The sequence below is a fragment of the Nilaparvata lugens genome, chromosome 2 (assembly GCF_014356525.2).
Source record: "Nilaparvata lugens isolate BPH chromosome 2, ASM1435652v1, whole genome shotgun sequence".
NCBI lineage: Eukaryota > Metazoa > Arthropoda > Insecta > Hemiptera > Delphacidae > Nilaparvata > Nilaparvata lugens.
Genome location: NC_052505.1, coordinates 7,014,581 through 7,027,358, shown reverse-complemented (window position 1 = coordinate 7,027,358; position 12,778 = coordinate 7,014,581). Strand labels below are relative to the sequence as shown.

The 12,778-nt window shown below is 35.3% G+C and overlaps 1 protein-coding gene across 13 annotated transcripts in view; it reads left to right on the top strand.

Moving 5' to 3' along the window:
• The window catches only part of LOC111047051 (protein pangolin, isoforms A/H/I/S), a 307,983-nt gene that overhangs the window by 281,632 nt on the left and 13,573 nt on the right, over positions 1–12,778 (top strand). For 8 of the 13 annotated variants that reach the window (XM_039420443.1, XM_039420447.1, XM_039420449.1 and 5 more), the window contains 3 exons: positions 7,514–7,602; positions 8,325–8,452; positions 9,441–9,609. In XM_039420443.1, coding sequence (XP_039276377.1) covers positions 7,514–7,602; positions 8,325–8,452; positions 9,441–9,609 — 386 coding nt within the window. Of the gene's footprint in view, positions 1–7,513; positions 7,603–8,324; positions 8,453–9,440; positions 9,610–10,453; positions 10,608–12,778 lie in introns of all 13 variants that reach the window. The other 5 variants (XM_039420448.1, XM_039420438.1, XM_039420441.1 and 2 more) reach the window with 1 other exon arrangement.

Here is a 12,778-nt window from a genome sequence, read left to right as displayed (position 1 = left end):
ACTCTAGGTAATCGTATTTTCCAAATATAAACTCTAAAATATGAGAGTCAAGTCGACTGAACACATTTTCATTAAGAGGTTTGGTTTCCTATTTTTTTGAATTGTTGTAACCATCATGGTACTACATTAAGTGGCACGAGCTTGATGAAAGTGATAGTGGAATGAGAGAGAGAGAGAGAGAGAGTTGTGTGTGGCGAGTGAAGGGTTGTGTATTTTAATAGCAGGGAGACGGAGACAAGGAGCAGTGAGATAGAGATCCAAGGAGCTGATTGGTCAGCTGGCGTCTCCCTGGCAACGCTCTGTGCAGGGGGATGATAGGGGGGTTAGATGGGGACTGCTGACCCTTTAGGCTGATGGGGATGTTGTTGTTTCGCGGAGGGGAGGGAAGTGGTTCTAGAGAAAAGGGAAACGAACAGGAGGCTGCTTATCGAGCCATTGTATCTGGTGGAGGGCTTTTCTCTCAGCATCAGAAACAGCACTCTGGTTCCCATTGGAATCCTTCGAAATTGGATAGGATTGTATGTGACAACAAATTATTGTCTACTTGAGAGTACACCTTTCTGACAAATGAAAACCTCCCTAATAGTGAGATGAGAAAAATGTTTTGTCGGGGGCAAAGCTTTCCCGGAGATTCGAAGAGATGTTGTTTGAAAAAGAAAGTGAAGAAGTTGTTCACTGAAAAGATCTTGAGTGGATTTGATTATCAAATATGAAAATAGTATTTATTGCCAATCTTGATTGATTTAATGTGGCAGTAAATACAAAATTAATAGCCTCGATAAGAGACCAGCTCCAGTTTAAAATAATCCACTATTACTAACTTGCTACAGGAATATTTTGGCCTGTCAATTGATTTCGTCTGAAATCGATTATTCAACTATTGTTCTCAAGTATATGCTAGTGTGGTTAATATGAGAGATATCATATAGTCACAATTGAACATCTCTATCGAAATAACGGGCAATTCAATTGAGTGTTTATGTATTGTACAGATAAAATAACTATTTTACCTTTTTGTGTAGTTGAGAAGTTGATATTGTGGTAATTATTCATATTAAATTTAATAATAATAATAATATCGAGTGACCTGGCTGGCTCAGGTCTGGTGTCAGAGTTTTCAGGTCGCAACTGATCAATTTCAGGGCCTCTGACATGACCTAACGACTACTTTTTAGGCAGCCGGGACCGACGGCTTAACGTGTCCATCCGAAACACGGGAGTGGCCCGAGATAAATATCTTGCCCGGGCCGGGATTTGAACCCGGGCCTCTGAATCACAAAGCCAGCATCTGATCCACTCGGCTACGAGTAAAAAAAAAAAGAAAAAATTAATAAAAAAAAAGACATAACAAACGAATGTGTATTTAATAAATACACAAATAAAAACAAGTCATATTAAACACAGATTTCTGTGGTTCTTGACAATTTATTAATCTTTTTATTCAATAGCTATTTTAAGTTTGCATTCCACTATGTGAGAAATTTTTTGCAAAAATTCTGATTCTCTACTAGTTTTCCAAGTGCTCTTCCAAATGTGGTATGAGTGAATGTTGATCCTACACTGAGTTTGTCAATATCGACTTCTTTACTCCCATTACAACTCCCCGGGACTGCCAAATCACTTGAATAGAATATGATGTCATTTGTAGCAATAGCTGCATCGTGTTGACATTTTGTGTTTCCAAGGAAGTGGTTTGGTGAGCGGACTTCTCGTGATCCCTGAATGGCACTTGATCGTCGTGTGCTCAACGACACTGTAATGAAATCCAGTCATGCCAAGTTGGATGCAAGCGTGAGGCATGCCCTTGGGTCGTAATGGCTGCAGGCGTACTTTGAGGCATTGCAAGTTGCAAGATTGAGGCAGCTTGAAAGATAAGTTGGACTTGGCTATTGAATGACACTGCATTAGGGTGAGAGGTGTTATTGTCTGAACACGCTAACGGGACATCACATTACCCGGCTTGCTCAAATCTCGAATTAATATCACTCCTGCTCACTGCCGATAAGATAATGATACACGTTGTTTCCACCATCACTAATGGGAACGTGATCGCATTTCAGGGCTCTATCTGTGATCGTGAATTTGCCATTCTGGTTTGCTGTGATGTCTTCCATTTGCATAAACTACAATAGGATAGTGTTGGCCGGAATTAGGCCAGCTACAGATTCTTCGAAGGCGTTTACCAGTTAGCTAGATACAAGAGAAAAGAAAAAAGTGGAGAAATTTTACATTAATTTTATATACTGTAGTTCAAAACTGTAGATATCATACTGCTTACATGATTTTTTTTCTACTCTTGATTTATTTATTCATTTTTTATATTATTTACCCTTATCAAGCAAAAAATAAATTTACCCAGTTGCATAAGAAACTATCAAATTTTAATCATGATTGAATGTAACGGAAACCAATCAGAGGAGGCCATTGAACAATTTAGAACAAAATATATTTTTTCTTTTTTTCATGATCTATGAAAAGGTAATATTGATGTTTTCTCATGCCAGTTTATATTTAATAATCTATTATTTCGATTGTTTTCTATTATAAAAAAATAGCGGAAGAAAATTCTATGAACATTTATGATATACGTGTAAATAAGATAAATATCCCTCTAATTCATTTTATTTCTTATACAGTAATAATAATATTTCAATTGGTTAATCTTATAATAATCCAAAAACTCCAAACATATTGAAGTTACACATTGTAACCACTTACAATTTTCTTGAATTCAATAAAATTTTAAAATAAAATATGATTATTAATAAGATGTCCTTGAAAAAAGTAAACTAAGACATTTTCAAAGTACTAAATACGAATTCAGATTCATTCTGGAGCAAACTATTCCATGTAATATTAAATTGAATTATTAGAAAATTACATTTTATAGAGATTAGAGTATTTATCAAGTATTTTTTGTGTTTATCAAGATGTTTATCTTTATTTGCAGAGGTCTAATAATTTAAAAAGTTTGTATAATTGAATTTAACTCTAATTTCACACTACTGATATACTATCCAAGTTAACTAACTATGTTATCCATCTTGAGCTCTACACTCAAATTTCTTCTATTTTCTACTCTTTTTTGTGGAATTGTATAGTGTATTTGTTAAACCTGTATCTTGAGATTAGTACATTATATTAATACAAAATACTGTACTGCGTTGACAATTCTTATAAAATATGAATTGTGGCACTGTTGTTTATAGATATTTATTCTCATAACGTCATTATGCACTTCTGATTAGTTTTAAAAATAATCTCACTTAGAAAAAGTGTCAGTTCGATTTTTCATACAGTAGGCGACTTCCAATCTTCCCCTGTGTTAGTCTATTAATTCTGTTTGTAGATCTTTTCTCTATCGGAAGCAATTTCCGCGGCTCAGCCATTTTCTACCGTATTTTCCGATTGCACGCCATTCCCACGTTTTTTCTCTCTTTTAGCATATTAATTTCGTAATTGAGCATGTTGGTCGTTTGCTGTCGAGGAAAATTGAAAGCCGGGCTGGAAAATGAATATTGATGTTGTAGTCCCATGCTGTAAGTGGACTTTTCTTTCCGTTTGTTGTTAGCGGACGTCTTTGATCAGACCTCCGTTTATAGCCGATGTCGTCAACTAATAGCTCACCCTCCGCATCAGCTAGGGGTTGCGCGGATTTCAGGAAACCTCAGGAGACAGTAAGGAGGCATTATTGGTGTACTTAGTAGTTTTTTTATGGCGAGGTAGGAAACTAGATGGATTTTTAATGCAGGTTCGGGTCAGGAATGTTCAGGTCGCGTGTGCTGCTCCCATCTTGACTGCCCCCTTGCCCCTATTGATTATTTACGACGGTTAATTTCCGCCGCTGTTACTGCAATTGTTTCGGGGTTTCGAGTATAAGAAGATTCGTGATTTTAGTTACCCTCTCTGCTCTGTTCTATTGGAAGAAGTAGATTTGCTAGTGGAGGAGGTTGGGCTGTACATGATACTCAGTAATCTCAGAAGTTGTTACCTATTTCTTATTAAAATTGTTTATGAAATTTTATTGGTTAAACAAAGCAAAACAAAAAAAAATCAAACATTTTTTGAACATTTAAATGAAACTCATACCAGACGTTCAATCTACAGAGTTTCAATCTACACTTTAAAGTAGATTATTATTAGTATTATCATTATTATTATATGAATTGGAGAACTATGTCCCTTGCACTTGATATAGGTATTCAATTAAAATATTTTGTAGAAATGAATTTCAGCTTTGAAACCACTGGGAAAACTTGTCTTAGAAATGTAAAAACTGTGATTACTCTGATGAAAGAAAACCAACATTATTGAATTATTTTCAACTTTCAAGAATCAGAAAATGAATCTCAACATCTCCAACTGATTCTATTAATGTAGTTTCAAACTTGTTTCTTATTCGGAATTTAAAACTGATATCCTATCGTATGTTGAAGTTTGCCGTTGTACTGCGAATAGTCGCGGGTCCTTTTAGTTAGAAAAAACTACGGAAGATGGTGACACTTACTAGACCCTTACTTCAACCCTCTTTGCGCATGTGCTTTCATCCTCTTGTAGTGTGTTAGTACACGCTGTATAAAGGGAGAATGGGAAAGCAAATCGATAATCACATGGCTAGCAATCAGAATTCAAACCAACTACTCTGTTCATAAACGTCTCAATTTAGAACCTTTATTCTTACCGTCGACAAATTAATCTAGAATCATATTGTTTTTGCATCGCATACTGGAAAATGTTTATTCGGCTGCTGGCAACAATTAATTAGGGGCAAGGAGTTTTTGGAGTGATAATGCCTCGACATCTGTCTGTACTCGGCAGTCGTCTGACATAAGGGATGATACAGGTCTATCATTATTGACGTTATGTCCTGACCCTACTCACAAAAAATATTCTCCCCCTCACTCTCCCACTTCCATTCATCTGCACAAGTCGACGTTCCATCTCGACTCTCGGTTCGTTCCCTCGTCATGCCACCAAACTCGGAGGATTTCCATCCAAGTTATGGAAACTGTGTGTTTTGTTTGAGAAAATCGAGGAAAGTGTTGGAGTGTTTTGTTGTGAGATAGGCATGCAGCAGTGTTTGAGATGTGATTGGAGTGTTGATTGGTGTCGATGTGGGTGGCCATCGATAGTATCGAATTTGTCAGCGACTGTCAGCGACTGCGATGAAATATCTTTTGTTTTGGTTGCGCGATGCGATGCGATGGGTTGCCGTCCTGTTGAATGTAGGCAAAACAACGAGCCCTGCAAACGGTGATGCTGAGATGATGATGATGCGCCTAAATCGATCCGTCACTCCGTCCTGGTCGCCTGTTTGTCGTCTTATTCGAGTCCCTGACGCGTTTTTGAGGTTTGGTGCGTTTTGAATACGATGTGTGCTGTGAAACAACAAAGTGTCGGCCGTAAATATGCTTCTGAAATACGACAACGTTCAATTGGCTGATTCCACTGTGATATTATCATCTTAGATCCAATTGCATGTAACAAGTGTCTGTGTTAAGTGTTTCCAAAATCCTTAAATATGGTATAACCTGAATAAAATAATCAAATTCAATCAGAATTGAGTAACATTCTAATCATTACGACGGTGTGATAAGGATTTATCAGGGTGATATTTTATACGTTTCCAAGATTATGTGACAACCACTCATGCTTCCCTGGCAAATATCTGTCAACTACAAATTATTCCTCTTCATTGTGTCAAAATTGTACGAGCATTCCAGGGTGACTTGAGAATTTATATATTTTCAAAAATGTTTAGAATTGTTTGAATCAGAAAAAAATATATTGCAAACATGGAGGACCCAATAGATTTTTCGTGGAACGAACCGTTGAACCTAGTTAAGAAGAAAAAGCCAGTTGCTGTGGTGGCACCTTCGGCAATGGTTGAAACCACAGATAAGGTCGAGGACAAAGAAAAGGAGGTTGTTGTGGATGAGAAGGTTATGAAGAGTGTTTGTAGGGACTCGGTGGAGGAAGGGGGAACATGTGAGCTGGAAGATGCCGATGAGGGTGAACCGGAATCTATCAAAGATCCTCCGAAGTCAGATAATGGCATCGACTGTGATCTGGTTAAAGACAAAGAGGGAGACATCAAGGAAAGTGATAAAAGTGCAGGACTGAACAGCATGTTTCACAGTTTAGCCGCTTGTGAACAGAACTTTTTGACAGCGCTGTATATGGGCAGCCTGATGAATTCGCGTATGATGCCTCAGGGCACGAGCACTCCACCACTTCCGCTTGGCAACCCCTACGGAACCGGGTTCCTTCCGGGTCAGTGGCCCGGGATGACGGCAGCGGTCGGCTCCCTGGACAGCCTCGCCGACAGTGCCGTCTTCTCGCCGCTGCTCGCGCAACAGAGGTTCTGGCAGATGGTCAACTGGGCCGAATCCCACAAGACTAGTGCCGGTGCCGGGCCGACTGTCAGCAACTCACATCCGTTCAGTGAGTCGCTTTCGATTTCCGTGCCCCAGCCTGATCAGACTGTTCCTCTGCGCTCCTTCTCAGCCACCGATGATAGCTCATCGTCCACAATTATAGCACCAAAGAGTAAAAGCTCTTCAAAGCCAAAGCTCAAAAGTAATAGGTAAAGGAATAGGATTTTTTCTACTAAAGTATTCTAATAGGGCTATCTGAATTGTTTAATTAATATAGCCACATAGTGACTTGAAAATGGCATGAAAGCTGAAAATAGTAGTGCTTTTGTCACAAAATTGATAAAAGGGTAATATGTAGTTATTTCTATATCAATTACAGGATTTTCCTATATAAATAATGGTTTTTCTCACAGTGTTCCCCATCGTTTGATGTAGATTTGATTACTTGTTTCAATTCTGTACCGTCGTACCGAACATGCCACTGTACTAAAAGAAACACGGGTTTTCAATGAAATATGATAATACCATCTGCATCGGTGCATTTGGTAAATCAAATAATATTTTATTTACTTCAAAAATTTAAAATTTAGTGTTCTTGAATACTTGAAAATCATGTTTCTTTCCTCACATTTCACTTATCCAGTGATGTAGATGCTTAGTGAACTGGTTGACTACTCTACTGTACTTCTGTACCTCTGTCACACGAGTTTATATGTAACAAAAAGTGCTTGATTATCATACTTTAGTTTTCTTACAACACAATTCCGGCCCTCCAACACTAATTCAAACATTACATGTATTTTCAGAGTTTGTTAATGTATAGAAAGACTATCACTAGTAGGAAATCGGAAACTTCAGCCTTTCATCTGAATTTTATAGTTATTAATTTCATAGTTGACCTATTTCATATCATATTGTCGAATATATATATTTCTTTTCATAATTATTTGCAGATATATTTTCACGTTTTTGACTTGGAAGCTCTTGGTATGGGTTGTAATATTCGTTCAATGATTGACATTGTCATTATTTTCTGGATATATTTTCAAGTTTTTGACTTGGAGGATCTTGGTATGTGATGTAATATTAGTTCAGTGATTGATATTGGATCTCAATTTAATTTCTGATTGTTTCAGGTCATCGTCAATGGACCGGAAAAACTCTTCATCAACAACCAATGACGGCTCAAAGTCTCAAGATTCTGGTCATACAAGTAATAATCAAGGTTTGTAATGATCATTGTATACTACATTATCTATTAATTCTTTGACAATATTCTTCTATAAGTATAAATTTAAACCTGAAGCACGATATTATTACTGTTGAATCGATAGTTTTCAATTATCGAGTTATTTCGTATACCGTGTATCAGGAACTATTTATCAAGATATTGTCATGAAATGACTGGCGTTCACTTTTCACTTTTGAAATTTAAACAATATTCGTACTTGAACTAAAATTACTACAGAATACCTCAGTCCTTCTATGCTCTCAGTATTCTTGTGTGGTTATACAGTACTAACAGAATATAATCGAACTTGTTCCCACTATTATTAAACTATTGATATTCTGAGAGTATTAATAAATATGAATATGAATAGAAATATGAATAGAATAAAACAATAATTTATATCCAAATTCATATTTTTTGTGATGTTGATTTATCATATCATAATTATCATTATTCAGTATGTTTCCACTGCATAACTATGTCTTCATGAAATCACTTCGCTTATATGGGCTACTTGATTCAAATAGAAACAATATAAAAACTTTTAGTACCCTGTTATTAAGAACTTTGAAATATTTTTTTTTATAATATTAAAATATTTTGAAGATTTTAATAAAAGGGTACTAAAAGTTTTTATTTTTTCTATGTCTTCATGTTTTCCTAGTTCAAATTATCGGCCCAGAACGATTCAAATGAGTTGTTTTTTAAATTTCCAGAGAAAAAACCTCACATTAAGAAACCTCTGAATGCATTCATGCTTTACATGAAAGAGATGCGAGCCAAAGTAGTTGCTGAATGCACGTTGAAGGAGAGTGCAGCTATCAACCAAATTCTAGGGAGAAGGGTAAGTTTCACATTTTATTAGTTTATTCCATTGTTGTTACCTAGTTACTCTAATTTTGCTTGAAATTCTCATCATGTAAGGTTAGTATCCTTTACCCTTAAAATGATGTGGTAATTCCACTTCCAAATTATAATAATAGTGGCAATACATTTAAGTTTCATAATATTATTAAAAAATCATAGATTTTGAAAATGATAGTTTCAATGACTTATGGTTTCAAATTCTGTTTCATTGGCCTTGTCGTCTAGTAAACGAAAATCCTGCGTTAATAATATAGTTTTTTAATATCCTAAATGATAGATTTTATTTTATTTTTGTCATTTCTCACTAAGGAATACACACTATAATATTTTCATAACAAGTCGAAAGAATCGTATACCACAAGTTCCTTGTAAGTTTTTGTAGAGCTTGATAAATCTGTTGTTACTGTACTAATTTATTGGTACTATAATTCCTAAATATAGTGGATAAGTCATGTTTACTAATCGCTGGCTTTTTGTAAGTCAGTGAGACTCGAATCATTGTTGTATCTGATAGAGATGCTAGATAATAAAACTATCAGAAATAATTGATCAATTCTCTATTCGAAAGATTTAGAAGAATAAAAATCTGATAAGAATGAAATTTTACATTTTTGAATGTCTAATTGATTTAAGTGTTGCTCTTGCTATTCAAGTTTAGCTATTTTGTGTCGATTTGCAAGATTTATAGTTCTTACACAGATATTAATTTTTAAATAATAAAAATTGAATATTTTTTCTTTGGTATTACGTGAAATTATTAGTCATTCTATGCTTTCTCATAATTTTTCATCTGAAAGGAAATTACAGTAGTGGAGTACAAAAATAACTGATAACTTGATTAATAATATTTTCACTATTACTGATTGAAATAGTTGTTTGAGAGAGTAAATAATGTTTTAATGTGGAAAGCATTAATTAATAATTGATTGAATGACGCTAATGTTTTGCATTGCAATGGCATTTAGTGGCACTCGCTAACACGGGAGGAGCAAGCTAAGTATTACGAGAAAGCGAGACAGGAGCGGCAACTGCATATGGAGTTGTATCCTGGCTGGAGTGCCCGTGACAATTACGGCTATGGAGCGAAGAAGAAGAAGCGAAAGAAAGAGAGGGTTCCTATCGCGGACACTGGAGGTACCCGCAATTACCGCCCCCCTGGCGCCCGCCCGCCGCCCCGCGGCTATTGCTATAGTGTTATATTGCTACAATAGTGCTAGACAAACATCCAGGGTCGGGAACTCCGATATAACCGCACTCTATTAAAATTTGTAGGCGTTCGTTCAAAATGGAGGCTAAATTTGTAGTGAACATTTCTCAAACAATCAATACAACGTTCTCTCCAAACTCATTCAATTGGAGAGAACCATTTGAAAAACTGTAGATGATATTTTCAATAAAGTTGAGTTATATCGGCAGAAGGGCCCTGAGTGTGTCTGGCATATTGTGATTATGCACTGACCACCTCCTTGGGAAAATTGAATTTTGAAAGTAAACTTGGCCAAACAAATGCATCCCTTAAAAGAATAACCTGAATCCTGCCCACACTTCTGTTCACGTCTGTCTTCTCCCCCTCAACTTATTTCTATTTTTGTAGCATACCACGTCTGTTGATTTTCATCAATTTTTACTGGTAAAACTTGTTTTACTCCTTCTTAAATTGTATCTCTTTCCTAGTGGCAGTTTTGCGCTTATTGTGGAATAATATTGGTGATCTGCTTTATTGAAATAGAAATTCCTGGCTGTTTATCTAGCACGTAATATGTGGGGGATAAAAGTAATTCCCGTATGCCTCCAATTACTAGACTGCATCCTCGTCTTTCTTCCGCTCTTCTTGAACACTGACCGATCGATCGCCCGATGTCTCCAACCAGAGACAAATGCGTTTCTCTGAAGAAGACAGAAGGCATGATTGTGTAGCAATAGCACCCATGTTAACCAATGTTAGTGAAGTAATACGGATTGTAATATGGTTTTGTAGTGGCACGCATTAGGTCGTGAGGAACAGGCCAAGTATTACGAGCTGGCCCGGAGGGAAAGGCAGCTGCACATGCAGCTCTATCCTGACTGGTCTTCTCGGGCTAACGCCACTCGCGGCAAGAAGAGGAAGCGCAAGCAAGAAACAAATGATGGAGGTACCCAAACCACACCCATTCTTACACCACCCACCTCCCCCCCTCGCTCAATTTACATTATTTCTAATGGCTTGATTTTTGGACGGTTTTCTACTTCTATTTATCTCTTTCTGTCTTTTTTCTATTTGTTCCGGTTAAATAAATGTTCAATATTCATCCCTCAATTTATTCTCCCGTTATTTGAATTACGCTGCACGTTAAACAGACTGTTTCATTTTTTGCTACAACAAAATTGATGTTGACAATGCATTACTCATCTCCTTTTAAATGTTCTCATCTGATATCCATATTTTTGTTCTTTATTCTACCGCACAAGTAAGTTTTCTGTTTTCAGTGTTGAATCAAAATAAACAATTGTAAGCATTGTTGTGGAACAGTACCCATAATTACCCTTGATTCCATTTTTAAATTGAATTCTGCTTCTTTTAAGGGGTGTTTGTTGGCTGTTGCATGTTTGACAATTTTTGTTTTTACATAATTATTATCATAAATCTCAGTGCTTTTTCACATTATCTTGATGGTTCACGAGTATGTTACTTTTCCAAACTATACATTGATGTTTCAAAATCTACATTATTTTTCTATCAATGTTAGAATAATTATGCACTGATTATTTCTGATTGATTTATTTAGTAAATATAAATGAAGATCACATCAAATATATTTTATTTGGTGAATCTTCGGCATTATAGGTTCCCCAAACTCGAGGATGCTGTCGAAAATTGGACAATTTTTTTTAATGTGCTAGGAGTAAACTCATGATAAAATTTAATATTATATTTTGGCTTGAAAACAAGCCAGTCCCTAGTCACGTGAATCGAGTAGGGAAATTCATTATAACTGAGTTGAACTTGAAAAATTGATTTTCCCAAGAGGTTGGTTTTTCTTGTATTTCTAAGTTGCTTTCCATTCTATCGTAGATTGTAGAATTTAATATAGTTGTGCTTGATATTCAATAAGTGCATGCTTATTATTTCCAAATTAACTTCCAAGTGCGGTATGGTTCCTTACAATTTTATTCATTATTTGCCTGAGTGAATGTTCGTACTTATTCATTTTCATCTATAATATGTAAATGGCTTTTCATATTATTTTATGTTTACTATTAAATTTTCTTCGAGTAGTTCAATGTTTTGAAAATGCTTACTTCTATTTTCAATACTATTATCAAGTTTGGTGTTGGCCCATTAGTGTTCCTCTATTTTCACTACAATTATGACCACATAAAATGTAACCAATCACGCCGTTCGTTTACAATCCAAATGAGAAACTCAAATTAGAAAAATGTTAACTGTTTTCAGACTTATCCAGGCTTGTCAAATATTGGACAAGGTTCAAAAGAATTTAAATAACTTGAAAGGAAATTGAAATGTCCCATCCCAAATGAATCGAATTGTATCTAATAGTCGACCAGTGAGTCTGCGGAATGATTGGATACTTTTGTAATATTTTCGTTACAAGTTTTTAAGAAATTATTATCCTTATAAACTATCTAACGTACAATTGACTTCCTAATCTTCCAATTTTTTGAAGAATTTAAAATTTGATAAACATTTCATTTCATTCTATCTAACGTACAATTGACTTCCTAATCTTTCAATTTTTTGAAGTTTTTAAAATTTGATAAACATTTCATTGGGATTCAAAAATCAAATTGACTTTATATTTTAAATGTGAATTTGTGTTTGAAAATAGTTTTCTTGTTTTTAAACTTTATAAAATGAAAATTCAGGATGTTAAAAGTGCAATTTCTAGTGAGAAAACATGAAGAACCGAATACATAACCTATTAACTTGAGTGTTGATAGGAAATGACATTGGGTAATAAGGCAAGGCAGAACATCTGACAGGATCTCTCTGCCAATAAAAGTCATAAGAATAAATAAATAAATAAACTCTATATTGATTTCCTTATACATAACTTCTTATAACTACCATAACGTTTTATGTTTGTAATGAAAGTGATTGATAATTAACAAAAAAAATCAACCAAATCTTCTAATAAAAATGATATTTTATTTTGTTCTCAGTAACATACTGTTGATTACATTTTATGTGGAATAGTTTGAAACTCATGCTATTGTAGTTTATATCAAAAATTTCTCGATTGCCTATTCCAATATATTTCCCCGTATTTTGCAACCACATTCTTCTCGTTTGTTGTATTATTTG